The sequence below is a fragment of the Psammomys obesus genome, unplaced genomic scaffold (assembly GCF_907164565.1).
Source record: "Psammomys obesus unplaced genomic scaffold, mPsaObe1.curated_primary_1811, whole genome shotgun sequence".
NCBI classification, from domain to species: Eukaryota; Metazoa; Chordata; class Mammalia; order Rodentia; family Muridae; genus Psammomys; species Psammomys obesus.
The window spans coordinates 4224890-4247201 of NW_026586662.1; the positions used below are offsets into that span (position 1 = coordinate 4224890).

Consider the following 22312-nt stretch of genomic DNA (forward strand, 5'->3'; position numbering starts at 1 on the left):
TTATGTAACACCATGGAGGAGAGGGACTGAATTAGGCAACATTCTTAACACTTTACCCCCTACTCATACCCTTACCTGTCATCCACACCTCACAGGAGAGACAGAAACCTCTTTGTGGTGAGGATGTATTCAAAACATCAGGTATAATGCCACGGTGGCAAAGTGGGTGTCTGCTTTCATTCTGCATTCAATGAAGACAAATGGCTGTGGTTTTAAAGCATGTAAAAACAATGACATATACATCCTTTTTCCTATAAGGTCTCACTCCAACACTTCCTACCGTCATTAGCTATCGATACATTAGTCCTGGGTCCTTCCAATACCCTACTGTTGCCAGCAGAATGTTCTCCCATCTTCTTACGTGTTGCTTTCAATCTAACACACACGCCAAGCATGGACGTTGGCTAGGATTCTGTATACAGCATAAGCTGGTGGAGCAAGATCAGGGAATGCTTCCCTCCCCTGCAGAATGAGTGTGTGTACTCTGAGGCAAGGGTTCTACCACAACTACTTCAAAGTAACTAGAAAGCTTTTTTTCCTATCTTCTTCAAAATTCGTTGCCAAATGCTAGGAAACCAAGACTCTAAGAAACCTCATCTCTGGATAAATAGAAAGTTTAAATATCATGGAAAAAGAAAACAGTTTTTTGAGCTGGGCGTGGTGGCAGAGGCAGAAGGATCGATCACCAAGGTTCACTGTCAGCCTAGCCTACTCAGTGGGCTCCAGACCAGCCAGAGCAAGCCTGTCTCAAAAACACAACAAACAAATGTATTCCACATGCACTGCCTGTTGCTACTGTGCTGGTTGTGAAGGACACGGAGACGACACACAGAGTAGGAGAAATGAAATGGATGAGCAGATCAGAAACCACAACACACGCAGGATAACCTGCTTCCGTGAAGCTAGATTCGAGGAGCCTGGGGACAAAATGGGATGTCAGGCCAAATATAAGCTGGATGACAATAGAAAGCCAATCAGGAGATAGTGCCCAGAGGAGAAAACCTGTCAGCTGTGCTTTCCAAGACTCATCAAATCTCCACTCCACCCAGAAAGAATGTGGACTTCCCTTTTTTAAAATGTAGTTATGCTATCTACAACACTGGAGAAATAGCAGGAGGCTCATTATGGTTGGTGAATGATATACCTAGCAAAGAAAGGGTTAAGGATACAAGGCATGTAACTGCAAAAAGAGAGACCACTTGTATAAAACAGGAGGTAAAGAACCCCATTATCTGTAGCCTTCGATTTGACCACAGCTGTGACGAGGAATTTTGATACGATATAATCTTGCCGTGGGGTGGGGGTGGGGTCGGGGAAACAGCCTGACACAGATGAACTCTACCTTATGCGTGGAGAAAAATCGGGCCATGATAGGAGTAGGCAGACAACCGACAATAGGGGACCAAGCATACCACAGGTTTTGCGTTCTGTCTTGCAGGCCACCTCAAACACTGAACGCACTGGAACTACAAGAGAAATGCAAGTGATCGTTTGGTCAAGAAAAATCACCTGTCAGGCATGGTGGCACACGTTGCTAATGACGGCAATCAGGAAGCAGGGACGGGAAGATCTCTGTGAGTTCCCAGACAGCCTAAGACTACATAATAAGACCATGTCTATAAAATAATAATAAAAATTTTAAAACACAGGTAACAAATTTATTACTGGTGGTTTGGAGAACACTACGGTCAGGACATGGGGAATACCCTCTTTTCCTCATTACATACTGTCATTTTCTAGCCTTTCATGGTGGGAAACCAGGGAGGTCCCTGGGCTCCCTTAAAAAAGGTGTTAATCCTCCATAAGAAGCCCACCGTTATGACCTAACTAGTTCCCGCCTACAACAGTGTGTGTGAGGAATTTAACATGTCAAGTTTGGGGAACGTGAAAATATTCCGTCGCTAACTGATGGATGGCAGGAAAGTCTTGATGGGGTCCAATATGACAGTGATGTAAAATAAATAAATAAATGAATGAATAAATGAATGAATGAAGCTGGCTTAGGTGAGCAAGAGAGAAGAGCCACTGACTGGTCGGTCTCACAAGAGACATGCTTTCAATGAGAGCTTCAGGCTAGCCGAAGAGAAAAATGAAACGAGCAGATGACAGAGATAACATTGGGAAGATGCTACGCCACCTGGTTAGAGGGTACGATCTACCTAAAGCAGTGGAAAAATAACTTGTTACTGATTGTGTTTAGGGAATGATAAGACATTCCAAGGAACCAAACGAAAAGAAGGTCTAATTAAGTGTTAAGCTACAAATAGAAAAGATAAACTGCGTAAAATAAAAGTAAATGGAGAGCTTCGTATCTCGTCTGTATCCTTTGATTTTTCTATATCATGCTAAAATATAATAATTCTATTTCAAAAAGCTAATGAATAGTTTTCCCTAACGTCATACAATTTTAGAAGGAGAAAAGACTCTACCAGCAAGTTTCTCCTGTTTATAAAGAGGTCTCCTAACGACAAAAGACAATTTGTTTTATTTCAATTTTTTTTTTGTTTCATTTTGTTCTGTTTTATTTTGTTGGCAATTCCAAACGATTTAAAGTCTCTTAATGGATAAAATTTATTTACATTGAGAAAAAAAGAAAAAGCACTTCCCTGCATACTTCTGTTAAGTATTTCCAAATTGTAGAGTCTGGAGTTTTACATTAAGAATCTGCCTCCAGAAGCCAAGAAAGGGACCCGTAGGAGCAGAAATGAGGCTTCAAGGGGGAGAAAGACAGTAGGACATGTGTGCTACAATGTGGCAGGAAGTGGAAAGGTTTACATGGTGATGGAGAGGGGGCCAAGAAACTGGGTGAGAAAGTAAGCCCAAACTAGGAATAAGTAAATAATATTCATTTTAAAGAAAATATATTTTTTTAAAAATATCTACAATGCAACTCTTACAGAGACTTTTAAAAGGTCAAAACAAATCAAGCAGTCAGCTTCTTCTACATAGTCACCAATTACCAGACTCCTTCCTGCAGTCAGAACCTGTGTCACCCAGATCGGGCCCAGTATCCCACCATGACTGGCTCCCCATCAGTGATGGTCTCCCTAAATCTTCAAGGAAGGCTTCATAGAGTAGCAGTATTACCCGTGACATCATTATCCGGTACAGTATTACGAATGGCATAACACTAAGCTTGCTGCCCACTGATGATCCATGACCATGGCTACCTAACCTTTGAAAGTTCCCTGTGAAGGATTTACTTTCTAAGAAAGACAACTTTACCCTGCTACCTATCATTAACTCTAAGGTGTAGCTACTTGTAAAAGAGTGCAATAGGGTGTTTATTGTGAGTACCATATTCTTTGCTTTAAAACAAATACTGTGCTGGGAACTTCTGATTTTTTTTTTCAATAAACTTATGTTAAAAGTTAATATTTTTCATTTTCTCTGACTAAGAATTTGGTCAGTTCAGGTCTGAACTTTCTAGCTCCAGATAAGTAAGGCAATATAGCTAATATATTAGAAGGTATAAAACCTGACTTACTTGTAGAATATAATACCAAGCTAGAGTTTCTGGAAAAAAAAATCACAAAAAAATATTAAGATAAATAAAATGTTAGTGAAAAAAGATCACATAGACCAAAATATACAAGCCATGAAGCTTCCTGTTAAGAAATGAGAAACCATGTAAGAGAACCTTCCAGCTCAAGGAGACAGAGTAGATCTGCCTTTGACAGGAAATGAGAGCAAAGGGCAGGTGGGACCCTGACAGTAACAACACACTTGCCAGATGGAGTGATCATTAGTCACAAGAGACTGAAGCAATGATAAAAATGTAAACAAGAGGAGAGGAAACACAATTCCAGAGACAGGAGAGAGGCTGGGGTAGAAGAAGTTAATGCTTAAGCAAGCTCATCAGCAGATGAAGAAGGTGGGTGCAAAACCTGAGAATATTACCTCACTGATCTGTTCAAATTGTATGTTTGTGGATCAGTTGAAGTTAAGTTTAATTTTGGAAAGAAATGAAACCAAGTGGAGTGGTACAGCCCTGACTTCCAAAACACGGGAGCCTAAGATAGGAGGACAGCTCAAAAGCAGCTAGAGCCACATAGCAAGAACTGTCCCTCCCCCAAGGGAAAAAAAAAATGTTTAACAATGAAAATAACAAAAATTAAGAGAACAACTCTATCAATGGCCCCACTTTTCCCTACTAAAGGCCTGATTCCAGAGACAATCCAAAGAAGCCAATTTCTGATAGTTATTCAAAATTGTTGACAAAGATGAAGTTATCCTGCAAAAACAAAGACCACTCCATCGGAATATCAAGCAGACCCTCCCGAGTGCTGAAGGGCTTTTCATCTATCACCCCAAAGCATAGGTTCACTCCAAGCACAAACCAGAGTATTCTCCCTAAGGGAAAGATCATGGAGAGAGAGAGGTGCATATGCCAGGAAGACACACCAGTTAGGTGCCCAGAATAACCAATGACAACAACAACAACAAAAAAAAACAAACCAAAAATGGACTGAAAAAGTATAATTTATAGAACATGCCTTTGCAAAAACTTAAATTGAATAATCATTCAATGCCCTAGGAAGACAATAGAGTGGAGGGAAAGATTTGGTTGCTGAAATTTAAAATGTTCAAAGAAAGAACTGAAAACTTTTTGTAAATGATTTCTCTGTGTGTGTGTTTTCTTTTCACAATATGAAACAAGGACAGAACGAAACTATCTTTGAAGTATGAGAAGGTTGCTCAGGAGCTAGTCAGACCCGGTGCAAGTGGGGAGACAGTGTGTTGGGAAGCATCCAGACACCCTATGCATGCGCTGTACTTAAACGGATCTGTCCGTTAGAAGGCCCAGCACTGTGAGGGAGAAGCCAGGGCAGGGACAGACAGAGGAGACAAGCTAGAGACTTCCACAGAATTTCTAGAGCAAGGTGATCAGGGCGAGAGAAGCAGATCTCTGGAGGGTGGGGTCAGGATTCTGAGTAGACCTTCAAGAGGATCTTCAAGACCACTAAAAGATTTGTTAGACTTTTTAAAGGTAAAATAGGATAAGTAATCAAAAACTCCCCTAAAATCGAAAAGGAGTTAAATGAATGCAGTGGCCCACAGGGTCAGATGAATGACATGCTCTTTGAAAAGCTAACTGTGTAATTGGTCAGGCAAGAACATCTCCTTTAAGGGGTCCAAGAGCAGAGACACTGCTGGCACCATCTCAATGGTGAAGAATATTTACAGTATCATAATAATAGCTAGAACAACTACTGGTTCTCCTCTATAATCAATCTATACATCAAGTGTATAAAATGGAATTACTTAAGATTAAGCAACAGGATGCAATGTTACAAGTCTCACAGTGCAAAACTGAACAGGGGGCAGAAAATGGGAAATGGACATGAGGACAAAGAGGTGGCGTCCAGCAGAGCATTGGCATCATCTTCTGATGTGACGAGAGACCAAGAGATGTTGAGGGTCAGGCACGGTGGCTCACACCCGCAATCCTTGCACGTGGGAAGCCAAGACAGGAGGACCACCCTGAGTTCCAGGCTCTGTAAGACTCTGTCCCGAGAACAAAGGGCAAGGGGCGGGGGACGATTGACATTTCGTGATACAAGACTTAGCATCTGAAACAAATATTTTAAAACCAAAAGGTAATCGGCAGAGGCGCCTGCTCAGGAAGACTGGTGAAGTCAGCAGGGACGGCAGCAAGTTAAACTGGCACTGTGGTCCACTTCAGCTGGGCGCAACTGAGAAAGACGGTAGAGTATCACAGAGACACACCTCCCGGTGCATTTGTAAGGGTTTTTCTGGAGAGAACTGAGTGAGCGAGGGAAGACCTGATTAGAAGGTCAGAGGCCGGAGGCACCATCCCACAGCCAGCATCCAGACTGAATGAGAAGGGAAAGGGAGAGCGACCTGAGCCCCTTTCCTATCCCACTGTTCTCTGATCCACTGAGACATGAGGAAGTGGTCTTGGGCTTTCACTGCCATGGAGGCACCAGTTGCCATGTTTTCCTCCTCGGGAGGGGCTGCCTCCCTTCAAACCATGATCCACCATGAATAAGCTGTTTCCATCAGGTATCTGCTTACAGCAGCAGCAGCGGCAGCAACCACAAAAGGCAGCTACATAGCCATGGTGGTGAAAAAAAGTTTAAAACTGACAAATCAAAAGATGGCACAGACGCTGACAGACACTCGCACGCTGGCGTATGCTTCTATGAGGGTTCATGTTCAAGTGCGCTGGATCTCTCTTACCCTTGACAAACTTTTTAATGCACTTTCCAAAGTTTACTAGTTTCCTTGACTACTAAATATACACATGCAAAGGTAAAAAATCTGAAGGAAATTATGTTTCTCAATCTCCACGATGTATAACCCAGGCCTTGGCCATCAAACCTTATTAGGCATGAGCCGCCGGGATGAAGGGACTCTGCAAGGAGGGTCCATTTTCCTGGCACTCATCTGAAATACACTTTTCAGAGGATCAAAAGGGGGAGCAACTGATGAACCCACGTAGGCACCATGCAGTTTGACCCAACACATTAATGTCAGGCCGCTACGAGGCAAAGTAAACCATGAACCACAGCCAGTGTGCTGACTCAGGCTCTGGAGCGGCACTGTATCCATCTGCTTGGCTCTAGCAGCCCCATTTTGAAACACTCAGCCCTGTTTGAGAAGTGTTTATTACATGGTTCCCCCAGCTCAAATGCATTTTACCCTTCGCTCCATAACACAAAAAGCCCACATTCTGGCCTGTCCAACCTAGTTTTGTTTTGGTTTGTTTTTGGTTTGTTTGTTTATTTGTTTGTTGTTTCCCCCACATACGAACCCTGTTATTCCTAGTGAACACTGGTGGGAAACCCAGAATTTTTCAGGAATTTTTTGTTGTGTTACACAGGAAAGAGTTGCCCAGCATGTCGGTGATAGCCATCAAAAGAGCAAAATAGAGAAGTCGGTAACAGTAGCTGTGCTCAGAGAGCCAGGACAGGAAGGGGGAAAAAAAAACAGGGCTTTGCGTTGTAAGCTCCACTGTGCAATATATTTTGTATAACTTTAATTTTTCTATCCACGGCCACACTGACAAAAAGGGGGAACGACAGCGACAGTGCGAACACAGCAATAATGACGTGATGCCACCATGATGCCCTACGTTGGGTTTCTGATGCTGTGTTAAACACTATGAGCAAAAGCAACGTGGGGAGGAAAGGGCTGACTGCATCTTACACTTCCGGGTAACAGTCCATCACCGAGGACAGTCAAGGCAGAGACCTGGACAGAGGAACGGAAACAGAGGCCATGGAGGAATACTGCTCCTACCTCAGGCCTTGCTCAGACTGCTTTCTTAACGAGTTCGGTACACGTACCGAGGGAAAACACCTCCCACAGTGGCCTGGCCTCCTCCACTTCCTTCATTGGTCAACAAAAGACCCACAGCCTTCCCTATGAACTAGTCTGATGGAGGCACTTTTTCAACTGAGGTTAACTTCCCAGATAACTCCAGCTTGTATGGAGACAGGAAAAAAAAAAAAAAAAAAAATCCAACCAGGACATACGACATCATCAAAAATACAGAAAATGGTGACAAGCAATAAAGGAATGATACACTAAGAGACAAGCCAAGTTTCAGAAAGAAATGGCTGTGCAAGAATGTATAGGAGTGTATGTATATGGAAGGACTGCCTGGAAGGGCGTGACTGACGAGGGGCACCTGATGGCAGAAGAAATTTGAGAAACCATTTTAAAAATTAAAAAAAAAAAATAATAACAACAGTAAAAGTAAATTTAAAAGAAAATCCTCTTAGAAACGTTTCATAACTACTAGGCTAAATCATCACGGAAAACCTGGGGTGTTACTGTAATAGGAAAAGGTGAGAAAATCTTCCCTGTGACAGCTTAAGTGCTGCTTTAGGTGGTGCAAGTGCAGGTGCAGGGGATGAGAGTGAGCTAAATGGCCATCAAGAGAAGAATGAAAGGTCAATACTTAGATTTATTGGGCCTACAGGATGGCTCAGCAGGGAAAGGCACTCGATGTTCAGGACGGGAGTTCAATCCCAGAACTTGCACAAATGTGGAAGGAGAGAACCCGCTCCACAAGGCTGACCTTTGACCACGGAATGTGCTATTTCATAAGTGCACACAAGCATACACAAATAATTAATAATAGCAATAATAAATAACTTTATTTTAATCTACATGTCTTGCGTTACACCTAAAATGCTAAATGAAGAACACAGGGAGGTGACCAGTTATATTATCTCATGTAAGGGTAGATTTCTAGGAACACAGGCCAGTGACCTCTGTCACGATTACATGACATGATAGGCTTCTTTCTAAGAACATAGATCACTTCTTTCTAAGAACCTCTGAGCACTTTCACATGAAGTGGGAGATTTCTAAGATCACAGGAGATGATGTGGTGAATCTCTTTCTTTCCATTGCTACTCAGTACAGAACAGCAAATAGTCTAAGTGAAATGAAACTCTTGAATCAAAGTTAAATATGTAAACGAGCACTTCCAAAATATACTAAAGAGTAGAAACAGAAAAATATAGTTACATAATTTTCTTCTCTCCAAGACGATATAAAAAGAAAATATAGAATTTCAAATAAAAGAAATCATGTTAGTTAAGCGAATCGAGGCAGTATTTCTGTCATATATTTTAGAAGCATTATACAAGTGAGTAAATATGGAGGAAAGGCCTAGGAATCTTATAAAATATGTTCTAAGCTGAAATTCAGCAGACAGGAGTAAAACTCTCAAGTGAACATTTTCAAATCATAAAATAATTTTATCTTAAAAAGGGTCCTAACATGAGGCATCAGTGATCTATGATGTGTCAGGCCTGCAGATGAACTACGATGGACACACTTCCTAGCCCAGCGACTCAGAAGTCTCTCATCTTCCTGACACTCAATTTCCCTCTCCCTAAAACAGGAACGGTAATTCTTACCATACACTGAAACAGAAAGGGTTAAATCAAGGAAAAAAAAAAAAGTTCAACACGAAACACAAATGGAAGCTTTACGCTCTCCGTTGACCTATTTCTATTGCCAATATCCTCTATGCTTTCCAGGTGCACACAAATCATCACAAATCAGTCATTTCATCACATCTCAAAACTATGTAAAACATCTGTTCAATCTTTGCCTGGGAAGCTGTATGCTGTGTGAGAACAGAGAAGGCCGGTCAAAGCCAGCTGCCAGAGAGGCAGCGGGCCCTTCCTGAGCTATCAGCCTTCCCATTCAACCTCCCTTGCCATCTTTCCCAAACTCAATTTTCTCACCTATAAAATAGACAATGGTGTCTAATTAGAACTGTTGAGAATGTTAAAGAGGATGTGCGCAAGGTGTAATTTTAACCATTTTCATTTACCTCTCACCAGGAATTATGCTGCTACTACATCCTATAATGCAGAATATATTACACAAGATAAGGATGAAGCCTAGAGCTGTTTTCTGAAACACCTCTAAATCTGAACCAAAAGTCAGACTGAAAATAGAGCAGCGGCAGGCATCACATGCTCAGTGCTTTTTACTCCCCATGGAAAGTATCAGTTCCTGTACTTTCTTTCATTCAAAGGTCAAATATGATAGGTTGTTTTGAAATTCAAAGAGCTCATTAGTGACTATGCAATGAGCATCTACTATATTGTACATACTCTTCATGGGGGCCAGCAAGATGGCTCCATGTAAAGTCATTTGCAGTCAAGCCTAATGACCTGGGTTCAACTCCTGGTACCCATCACAAATTGTCGTGGTATTCACTCACACAAACCTACTGTCATGCATATGCACATACTAAATAAACAAACAAAATAGCTTTAGAGACTCTTCATGGCTAGTACAATCTGGCAAACAAGCAAATACACAAGTCCCTGCCTTGAGGGACCTAGAAACACCTGGCTGGCCACAGGGCCACAGGTAGGGTACTGAGTGAAGCAGCTTACAAGACAGCATACAAGAGAGTGAACCCTGCTCCCATCAGCACCTCAACCAACTGGACATCACCATGACAGACACAAGCACAGGAAAGATGACCTGAAAAATAAGACCAAGTCCCAACCCATCATCACTTTACTGTTCTAGGCCTGAGCAACCAACTGCTCTGTGAGATAGGGACAGAAAGCCCTGATCAACTTCTCTGTAAGGCAAACCACCTCCCAGTCAACTCCAGATAAACCCAAGAACCAGTGTCCCTACACCTAAAGAAAGATAGCAAATCCCAGGTAAGTCCAAACCCATTTATTAAATAATTTTTCCACATTCACTTCCACAGTAGCTTTACTATGAAAAAGGAAAAGAAAACAAATTTCAACAAACAGCCTAAAATGCCTTTTCCATGGGGTTTATGATCAGAAGAGTAAGCCAATAAACAGTTAAACAGAACACTTTATGTAAATAATAACTACAAACCTGAATGTCTCTGCGTTGTCGATGACACATTATTTCACAGTTACACTTCAACTACAACTTTTTACTCAGCGTTTTTTAGAGATGAGATTCCTTACTAGTTGACTTCAATCTAGTTGGGCATCCATCCACTAATATGCAGATTAATAAAACACGTAAGTTTTGGCATAAAACACATAAAACTATTGACAATACTTACTTGGAACTACAATGTAAACATAGATATACATATATATCAATGACAAATCAGACCCCACTATGGAACCCAGTGGTTCCATACAGTCACCCTAAAACTCTGCCTAAGAGGAGCCTCTAGTGGCTACGGTCAGTTACTAGCCATCCCACCATCCACCCATGCAGATTCTGTGAACACAGTCATTCTCAGTGCGATCATCTTTCCCTTCTTTTCTCCCTCTACTCTCCCTCTGTCTTTCACTCTTTCTCTATCCCCTCTTTCTCCCTTTCTCTCTATACCTTATTGCCTCTCTGTTGCACACACATAGCCCCAAGCAAAATGTGTAGCTTTCAGTAGCTATATTAAGTCCAAATTAAGTCCAAAAGGCTGATTTTTTTTTCGTTAATGCATATAAACCAATGAGCAGTGCTTGTCCACCAGAGACTCCTGGGAGAAAAGCCCCCAGCTCCCCAAGAACAGACTATACATCCAAGCATTACAAAGCACCAATATCATGTACTACTCCGCTCAGGGCAGCAACCTTAATTTTTAAAATGGCACCAATGGTGATCTAAACCAACCCAATGAAAACTTTTTTTTTGTAATTTGTTTAATTTTTATTATTTATTATAATTATTCACTTTGTATCCTCGCTGTAGCCCCTTCCTTTGTCTCCTCCCTATCCCAACCTCCCACCCTCTTCTCCCCCTATGTCCCTCCCCTTATCCACTGATACAGGAGGACCTCCTCCCCTTCCATCTGACCCTTGCCTATCAGGTCTCATCAAGACTGGTTGCATTGTTTTCCAAGGTGGCAGAGTTAGTGTTAGGTTTCTAACCTAATTGATGAGTCTTCAATACATACAGTTCGTTCTATTAAAATGCACTGATCCGCCTATATACAAAGGGAAGGTTGGGCAATCTTGGTCCTTTTCAATGTGTGCAGAACTACCCCTAGCCAGTTGTCAAGGCTGCAATCCCATATCCTCCCTTTTTCTTACTGAGACCTCTCTGTTCTCAGAAATTTCCCTTGCCAAACTACCCTGCCAGCTATCACATGTCTGGTTTTTATGCACTGTTCCAGTAGAGCATTTTATGGAAAGAAATTAAATGGCTGTCCAGAAAGGAAAGGAGGGACAATGTTACACCAGGGACAGCTGATTTAAGTCATCCTCCATTTCACAACTGAGTTACTTCACATTGCCTGACTCCAGTTATCACTTAGCTCCAAAACACACCTAGCTATAGGTGCCCTGACATGAAGCCACAGAACAACTGCTCCCACATGTGGACAGCCAGAGGCAGCCACATAACTGATACTCAACGGAACGGAAAGGGTGAGAGGGGGTGCTAAAGAAGAAAGGCAGCAAAATGGAAAAACTAAAATCTGAATCTTTTTGTGATTTTGTTAATTTTTTTTTTTTTTTTTTACATCTTAAGAAAAATAAAACACTGTGTCTTAGTCAGGGTTACTATTACTGCAACAAAACACCATAACCAAAAAGCAAGTTAGGGAGGAAAGGGTTTATTTGGCTTACACTTCCAGATCACAGTCCATCATTGGAAAAGTCAGGAAGGACAGGAACTCAAGCAGGGCTGAACCTGGAAGCAAGAGCAGATGCAGAGGCCATGGAGGGGTGCTGTTTACCGGCTTGCTCAGCCTGCTTTCTTCTAGAGCCCAGGGATGGCTCCACCTGTAATTGACCCGGCCCTCCCCCACTGATCACCTAACAGCTAGATCTCATGGAGGCATTTCCTCAACTGAGGCTCCTTCCTCTGTGACCAGGAGCTTGTGTCAGGGTGATACACAAAATCAACCAGTACACATTGCTTTGGGGCAGAGGTGGGGGACCAATGGAAGCTCTGACGCTGTCTAGAACCAGATAGTATTCGAAAGAGAAAAGCCCTGATTGAACACACAACAGGGTTTCTGAAGAATGGAAGCCAATCAACTCGGGCATGGGAAAGCAGGCCCTACTAAAGACAACTGACCACCAGCTAAAAATTCCATGGCAGTGACACACTTGCATTGCAGACTAGGAAATGAGAGAGGAGGAAAGGCAGCCAAAGCACAGCCTGATAGAACGAGGTCTGAACAGTAAAATATGGGCTTGTTTTATGAGAAAATACCATAGCACGTGTCTCGAGCATATCTAGGCAAAAACGCACAGTGAAAACAACATAAAAATTAAAATTAAAAAGCAAAACCATAAAAACCAAGCACGGAAAAAAAAAATTTAAACCCATCAAGACCAGTTTGTACTGCCCAAATATTCTTGGATGCACGGCCTTCCACTGGAGTGCCGTCAGCTTACCAGGAGCTACGCTTGTAGGGAAAAGTGACCTTCCTTCCCTCTCCCAGAGGCTCACACCTGCCAGTAGCTCCATTGCCAGAGATGGGGCTGCATGTTTTACTCCCCGCTCCATTTTGGATTTGTAGTGGACTGAGCTTGCACAGGTTTTGTGCACAGTCAGAACCATTGTAAGTTCTTACATACAACTGCCCTGCTGTGTCCAGGGATGTTTCCTTGTAGCCCTCCATACCCTCTGGCTCTTATACTCTCCCTGTCCCCTTTTCTGCAATTACCCCTGAGGCTTGAAGTGGGGTCCATATATATCTTCTATTTAATGCAAAACATCCTGTAGCCTCTTAATCTCTGAACTTTGGCCAACGGTGGCTCTCTGTGTTCATTGTTTTCTACTGTAAATAGACACTTCTCTGATGAAGGTTGAGAGATGCATTAATCTATGGGTATAACAATAAATCACTACAGGGCAGGGTAATATTATGTCCATTTAGCAGAATAATAGCCGTCTCCCAATGCTGGTTTCCTCGTAGCTTTTACAGACTAGTTCTTAGGAAATTCATAAGAAAATACTGATAAAACAGGATCAGATGAATGGGGAGGAGGTCCCCCCTATCAGTGGACTTGGAAAGGGGCGTGGTGGAGATGAGGGAGGGAGGGAGGGACTGGGAGGGAATGAGGGATCAGGACACGGCTGGGATACAGAGTTAATAAAATGTAACTGATAAGAAAAAAATAAAATTCAAAAAAAAAAGAAAATAATGCAGATATACTGTAATGAAAGTGCAGATCAAGATGCTCTTGGAAGAAGGATGTGATGTGATTTTGTAGATCTGAGACTAGTAAGGGTTTTGTAAACCCACTTGACATCAGTCAAACACCTGACTTGGTTACAAGTACTTCTAACAGTATATTAAACCCTTACATAGTTTGTCAAAGCCTAGCTAAACTACAGCTACCATCTTGTTGGCAATACAGTCTTTCCCAATTGGGCTTGTATTTTTAGTGTGGGTGGTACTTTCTCAAGAAGATAGGAGATTTTTATCTTGGTGTGATTGGGGTTGGGATGAAGTCTGTGTTCTGATATTTAATTGGGTAAATTATTTTTTGCATTTTATTCAACTGTATTTATACCTTCTACACTCAAAAAGGATTTATAGCCCCTTAGAGCAAAACACAAATATAATAACATACCAAATGAGCATCATGAAATCAAAGAGGCAGGCAGAGGAAGAAAAGGAAAATATTGATACTTCTATCAATTTGGTTTTACCTCCCTTTATTAGATGTCCTAGTTGCTTCTGTGTGTGATCCTAGATTGCAGAGCCTATGTCCTTAAGGCTCCATTCACCTCAGGAAGATAAAAGACAAGAGCAGAGTTTCCTGCTGAACGAGGCCTCTGTCTTGTTAAGAGTCATTATCTTGGTTTTGTGTTGGGCCGCTTTCATCATGCTTATTTTCTGGTTGATGGCCCTCCAGTTCGACAGAAGCCAGCTGGCAATCCTTGATGACTGTGGGTCTGTCTGTGACTCCCTTCACTACTTACCTTGGTGCAGCCCCTGTTTTCCTTTTACAATATCAAAAGGGAACGTTTTCAATACGTAGCCTTTTACCCAAGGAATTACAGATGATTTATTGATTTTTATTTTGTGAGTGTTATGCATGTATGTATATGTGCTTGGTATCCACAGAGGCCAGAAAAGGGAGTCCAATCACCCATAACTGGAGTTACGGGTAATTTTGAGCCATCATGCCCTGGAAACCAAACTTAAGTCCTGTGCAAGAACAGCAAGTGTTCTTAACCCCTGAGGAATCAACTCCAGACACTCCAGAACTACGGGTGATTTGAAAGATGAGGACCCTATAATCAAGCAAAAAGCTTTGGTTGATTTTTGGTTTTGGTTTTGCTTAATTCAAGTCAAGATACCCCTCATCTTTATGAATTTTATAGATATCGAAATGTAGTCATATTTCTTAGAAGCTGTGTTTTGTCAGAGGTCAAACTGGATTCCTAAGCTTCCATCATTATCTGTTACACTCGTGTTTTGGTGTGCTCGATCAGGAAATGCCATTAAAGGTAAAAGCAATATATGCAACACATGCCTCAGCAGCTGCCACAGGAAAGTGATTCTGGGAAAGCTGAGGCTTTCTATTGTCTGCTTAGCCCTGGCACATCGTTTATAAAGTGAGTGTGTGTGTGAGAGTGAGTGTGTGTGTGTGTGTGAGTGTATGAGTAAGCGAGTGCAAGACAAAGTGTGTGTGTAACTGTGTGTATAGGTATGTGTCTGAGTATATATGTATAATTGTGTTTGCATAAGTGGATGTGTGGTAGCATGTATGTCTGAGCGTATGTGTCTAACATATATGTATATGTTTATGTCTGCGTGTATGTGTGTATTTGTGAGTGTGAGTGACCGTATTTGTGTATATGTGTATGACTGCATGTGTGATTTATATATTAGTATATGCATGGACGTGTGTGATTGAATGTGTGGAAACATATTACTTTATGTGTCTATGTGTGTGACTGAATGCGTGTGTGTTTGCCTGAGTGCATGGGCATGCATGGGAGTTAATGTTTGAGTGTATGTTTGTGTGAAAGAATATGTGTGTATATGTGTTAGCATGTATGTCTGAGAGTATGCGGGTACATGTGAGTGTACCCACTCACTATATGTCCTCTGGAATGCACAGCAGAGTTCTGAATGTTGCCCAGGGAATCACAGCACGGGAGTGTAGCAAATAAACTCTTAGGATTAAGGAAGTTTTAGTTTATGGCAAGAACGCAACTGTCCAGTTTCGAGATTATACGTGAAGCATATCATGTTTGTTATGATAACCAGGAGTATGTTATAATCTCGAGTGAAATGATAGTGAAAGACTGCAGAGCTAGCAAGCTAGTAAAAACTGCAAATTATAAATAGCTGGTCAACCCAAAAGAACAAATGAAATATGTACAAAAAACAGCTGGGGTCAGAAAAAAAAAGACAGTGGATGATAGATGTAAACTCACATAGAAGCAATTAAATAAATATAAGCAGATTAAATAATCCTAACAGCTTTATGAACAAATTCTAGATAAAATTTCTGTAAAGATACAAAATTGTTTAAAATTAGTAAATAAAGAATTAGAAAACCTTCATTGTCATTAACTGAGTTAGGAACTGAGTTCATTTCAAGTAACCATATATCAAGAAAATCCTAGGCAGATGTGGCTTTACTGTTTGTTCTTTATAAAAGAAGTGGAGCCAGAAAAAGTCATAAGAAATCAGACTATTAACAACCTAAAATGTTTTTTAAAACTTTAATACACATAAGTCTGTGTATAAATATACATATAGTTTAAATGAAATTTCTCATCTGTGCTGAAAACTCTCCTTCCAAGATCCAAAATCCATCTAACAAAAAAGCCTACTACCAGACGTGAGAAGCCCTCTTCTGAGTCATTGGCCAGGTTGTCCGAGAGATTCCCAAAGCATTACAGGCTACTCCCACTGCCATTGGTTTCCCCCAAAGAGGTGGAAGATAATAAGCCCCTATTGCTAAAGACACCATATACTTTAAAACCAGGGGCCAGAGGCCCCCGAGCTGAAAATGACCAGACTGTCTTCTCCCTGAAGACTAACATTCACGATACCAGGAGGCACCATGCAATCTCCCAGTGGAGAAAAGCAGCCCACAGTCTACACAGCTATGATGCCTATGAGCCACGACAGTCAGCACAGAACAATGGCCCTAAGGGTGTAGTACAGGCGCACATACCTTGGCAATAACCAATAGCTTTTCTAATTGGACTTAAGGCCCACTCAATAAAAAAGGAAATCATGCTTGGTTCTGGAAACCTAGCCAACTACCCAGGGCTAGTGAAGTCATGGATCTTGGAGGAGAACCTACAACTGCCTCTTTACTAAGCCAGCACAACCCCTCGCTACATTCTAAATATCAGCTCTTACACACAGAGATAAATGTAGTCCTTACTCTTTACAACAGTTAAAGAGCACTGCAGAAAACAACAACCAATCAAAATGCAGAGTTGTGGAGCCCAGTGCCATAAATGCAGCTACAAAACAACACCCACACCTAAGATTCAGGGAACATTGTGGAAGAGGGAGCAGAAAGATTTTAAGAGCCAGAGGAACGGGGAGTTTGCTATGAGATTGTGTCTCTCAGTAATGACGGTAATGATGCTACCTACACCTATAGTCTCACCAATATAACAGACCAAATGTAACAACTGACATGCTAATGAGGTAGGGGGCGCTCCAAGAGGCCTCAACCTAAAAGACAAAGAACTATAGACAACTAGGGAACAAGAACAGTAGAAGTAGTCTTTCCCCAGGAAGAGCATAGCAATTAAAACTACATACAAGTAACATTTAACAGACTGAAGAGATTGTATTTATATATTAAGGACTATATCTGTATATACATATATGTAAGCAATAATAATTAATGGAAAGAGAGGCCATGAATTTGAAAGAAAGCAGGGAGGATTATAAAGGAGGATTTGAAGGAAAGAAAGGGAAAAGGGAAGTGATATAATTATAACATAATCTCAAAAAAATATAAAAAACAATTAAAAAAAGAAAATACTGTGTTGGGTAGATATGGAGAGGGAGTGAATCAAGGAAGAGTTAAGAGTTAGAGGGGTGACTAAGGTCAAAACACATTATATAAAATTCTCAACGAACTAATAATATTTTTAAATTTTAAGACTAATAAAGATAAAATACTCCAAGGTTTATTTGTATAGCAACAAACAGAGAAAAGGGGAGAAATGCCTGTAATTGTTACCTAGACTTGAGTAGATGAGATCATCACAAGACAGAGATCAGAACCTTCCTCAGCCACTGATGTGAGGGCTTACGCTCTGTTCACCACGCAGAACTCAGTGTGTAGGACACCAGTTCCAAACAAGTATCTGAGAACTCAGCTCTATTTTTCAAAGACAACGATGTGAATTTACTTAGTAATAAGGGCATCTGCAATCTAATCTAAACATCAGGACAGAAACTATCATTCAGAGTAGACAGAATACCACAACATAACACTCAGTCTGTGGTACACAGGATCAAAGTGATATAACTAGAGTTAAATAATAAGTAATAATGTGATGGATTACAGAGAAAACTCTTTTAAAACTGACCCAAATCACTGACTTCACTAAATCAAACCCAGCTTGTTGAACCTAACCAGTTAAGAAATTAGCTGCCTGCACAGTTGACACCAGTGGTCCTGACATCCTCTCTTTGTACCATTCTGTTTCTCACAGAATTCAATCTGAGTTGGCAACAGGACAACATTGAGATATTTTTAAATAGAGAAAACCATGGGAGGACAAAGACAGTCTATAGGGATCTGGTGGTTTCAACATCAAGCTCTTTACACAGCACCTACTCCATCCACATTACAAGATCAAACGTTTAAAAATGCTCATGCAACTCACAATTTCAAAATGGTTCTTTGTAAATATCCAACAGATGTGACATAAGGCCTTAAGGAAACAGCAGTGCAACGGCTACAGATTGATACCTTGCAAACTGTATCCACATCCCAAGGCACAATCGTCCGCAGGTCAATGATTTCACAAGACACTCCGAGCTTTTCTTGGGCCATGGAAGCCACCTCCCGGATGACATGAACCTGAAAATGAGGGAAGATACACAGAGAATGACTGGAATGGTTCAGAGCTGAAAGACTAGTTGAATGTCAGCATGATTCATAATGACATTGTCTACAGCTGGAGAACTGATCTCCAGGGAGAATCCATAGATATGTTTTAGGCATGTTAATCACCATGTCACAAAGACAAAGATCTAGAAATCAGTTCGAAGGAAATGCAAAGGAGAAAGAGAGAAACATCTATTCCAAAAGCTCAGAAGGCAAATGAAGTCAGAGGCAAAGTCTAGATGGTTAGGGAGCATATAGAGAAAGAAAGGCCACACACCACCAACATTTAGAGAAAAATGGCAGAACAAGAGTTCTACATGTAAACAAAACAACTTAAAAAAAAAAACAACAACTGGAAAACAAAGTCAGTATAACCCAAAGACAAAAAGTAGACAGTAGTAACACCAAAGTTAGGAGGTAAGTGCTGGGTTTAATAACAAGAAGAGGAACTGGAGAAGTGGCTCAGTGCACTTGCTGCTCTTGCAAAGGACCTGGGTTCAGTCCTCAGCATCATGCATGATGGCTGACAACCAGCTCAGAGAGAGGAGGGGAGGGAGAGAGAGAAAGAGAGTGAGTGACGGGGGGAAGAGGAAGTGTGTGTGTGTGATGTGTGTAAAAGCAAGCCCTGCTGTCACAGCTGAGGCCGAATTCTATCACTGGCTCATAGGAGAGATAGTACACTTGGCCAGCAAAGCATGAGTGGGAGGGAGCAAAATGTAGGATGATAAAGATCTCAATGCAGCATGATCTCAAAGCAATATGAGCTGCAAAGTTGTTCTTAATGGACACAGCTGTGTGCACCCATTCAATATCTCACTATGACTGATTGAACAGGCACCTCACTTCTATCCAGCAAGCATTACTACAAACCTCAAGTCACAAGATAAGGAAATTCCAAGGAATGAATGTGCAGCACTGTGACTAAGCTAATAAAATTGTGTTGTTCATGACCTGGGCATGGCAGCAGGAGCTTGTAATCCCAGCACTTGGGATGTACAGGCAGGAAAATCAGTTCAGTCATATCATCAGCTGCACAGCAAGTTCAAGGGCCGACCTGAGCCACCTTAAGACTCTGTTTAAAGACGGTCATGGCTGCATAAGGTGTAGAGGATACATGATAGCTGAGTACTCAGACCTAAGTAAGACATTCCACCTTCTCTAAGGCTCAGTGACAGTGTGGAAGAGGGGGCAGAAAAAGCTGGAAGATGGGGAGAAGGGCTTCAAAACACCATCTTCTAGGCATGACACCCCCACCGAAATCATGAACTTAGAACAGCTGTGAATAGCTGCCCTTGGTCTCCACATGAATGGGCCTATCAACAGCCAGACATATATGGAGGAAGCAGTTAGGGGACCCCACATCTCACTGTGGAACTTTTTCTCCTGAGAGATTTATGGGGAAGAGGAACCTCTGCCTTCAGACTGGTGACCCCACCAGGCTCCAGTGGACAGTCCCAATACACTGCTCACATGGATGTCCCTGTGGTTAAGCTAAGTGGGTCATGGAAGTCATAAATCTAGCAACGGGGCTGAGGGGCATAAAGAAAGAGGCAGTGATAAGGATGAACGAGAGATATGAGAGGATTACAGGATGAGAGGTGTGTGTGTGTGTGTGTATGTGTGTGTATGTATGTATGTCAAAGAAGAAAGTTAATTAAAATAAAAATAAATAAAACCCTCCTTTAAAAAGAAAGGTTGGATCATTTACTTGATATTTGCTCAGGGTAGACCATATGTCTCCTCAATCTGCATACACGCATGCACGTGCGCCCTGCAGCAATGAACTCTTAATTAACTTGATTGGGGTCATTCAACAATGTATACATGCGTGAGATCATCACGCTGTCCACCTCAAATCATTATCTGTCAGCTATGCCTTAATAAAGTTGGAGGTGAGGATGAACACCATTAGCACAAAGACACCATCTGAGACGTAAAGAACACACCAGAATTACAAGCCAAAGCTTCCCCAGACAGTCTGAGCTCAGCGGGCGGCCAGCATTACAGACCTGAGTGCCCCAGGCAACCAGAGTTACATCACTGCCCTCCTGGATGACTTCAGCCTGAGACAGGGGGATCTTGTAGGGTTCTACTGGGACCTGCTCCACTGAATACATGAGAGAGAAAAGCAAAAGTTAGTTAATGTTCCTCACATGATGCTTGTGTCTTAAAGAATACAAGAGTCTCCCTGTGACAGGACCTCATTGTTGAAAGCCTCGTGTGAAATGATAAATTTTATTGCATAGCTCTGCAAAATCACTGCACAGATGAATTTGCAACATGTGAAATAAATCAGCTACCCCGAAGCATGGAAGACTGCAGTCAGAAACCAAAAAACATTTTAATGATACAGATTCTAGTCCAGCTTAACTCCTCAGTATTGGCTAAGCATAAGAATTTAGCATACAATGGTAAAATGATGACTAGGGGGAAACAGACTACGATGGGTGGGATTCCTTGTACTTTGTTCCTCTTTTCATAAATATAAAACTTCTTTTTTTAAATGCTTATAAATTTGGGTCCAGTAAAATGTTTTCACCATGTGAAATTTCTTGCCGCGACTTGCCTGGAAACGTGAGTTCAATTACAAAAACCCACATAGTGGTAGAAGAAGAGCAGCCCCTGGCCGATGCTATTCTCTGACTTCCACTCACAGACAGTGTCATGCACACCCAGAATAATTAGATGTTAATTTTAAAGGAAGCTTAAAAATGATTAGCAAATTTGCCAAAACCCTATTTGGCTGCATTCAGTTCTCAGACCAGTTTTCTTTCAAGCAGGAAACTTACAAGCACTTGGAGCATAAGAGAAAACACAGTAGGATTAAATTCATTGTGTTTCAGTTTTGCACTTTGGCATCGATGAACAATATTGCCCATAACGGCCAACACCTTACAGACCTCACAAAGATTAGACAAATAGTTTCACCAGGCCAAAGAAAAAAGACTAATCCACTGGTATCCCAGGGAAACAATTCTATGATTTTTCTATATAATCAAGCACAAGAAATTATCACATAAATTTAGGTAGGAATGTAACAAATCTGACAAGCTTAGCAACTCTGAAGTTCCATGAGAGCAGCAGTACGGGAAGAGTACTCCCGGAAAATGGCTGCTCTTTTGTTCTCACCCCACCTCCTCGTTACAATAAACTGATCTGTATACTTCTGCTTTGTATTCAAAGAGCAAAACAAAGAAAATGAAATACAAGCTTACCCCTGTTCCCCAGTCTCTGAAATGCATTGCCCAGAAATCATCAGTGCTAACAATTTCGTAGGTTTATCCACATTTGAGGCTCTTGCCCCTCTTATGAGGCAGGCTCTTGAGTTACACAAGCTTTCATCCCAGCTTCCCTTGCAGCTATATCACAAAACTCTCTGTTAATCAAATTCACCCTCAGTAGACTCTGATTTGGAAGCTGAAGAAACGAAGGAAAAGCAAGTGTTCAGAGTAAATTCTAAGGTCGTCCGTGCAGGTTTACTGATACCAATAAAGTTACTTCAGTGAAGCGCACATGAAGAACTACTAATGCACCTTTGCAGAATCACCCTGTTAAAAATGGCTACTAGGCAGCCAGCCTTGAAGCCTGGCTACCAACCACTTCAAAGGTGTTACTCCATAGTTGTTTTTTTACTTGTGTTATGTGAGTTGACAGTTTCTGTTTGGAAATTCAGAACTCTGGCTTAGGATCTTTTCTGATATTTACAGTACGCAAACACATATCCACATATGCAAAGACCTTGCCTTTCTACTTTCACAAAGAGTCACCCTGTACACACTGCTCAGAAAACTTCCACATCCACA

The 22312-nt window shown here is 41.5% G+C and overlaps 1 protein-coding gene across 3 annotated transcripts in view; it reads right to left on the reverse strand.

Moving 5' to 3' along the window:
- Positions 1-22312, reverse strand: part of Bckdhb (branched chain keto acid dehydrogenase E1 subunit beta) — a 163930-nt gene that overhangs the window by 84079 nt on the left and 57539 nt on the right. For all 3 annotated transcript variants that reach the window (XM_055602547.1, XM_055602548.1, XM_055602549.1), the window contains exons 7-8: positions 20519-20616; positions 18372-18482 (exon numbers count right to left, since the gene is read on the reverse strand). In XM_055602547.1, coding sequence (XP_055458522.1) covers positions 18372-18482; positions 20519-20616 — 209 coding nt within the window. The remainder of the gene's footprint in view (positions 1-18371; positions 18483-20518; positions 20617-22312) is intronic.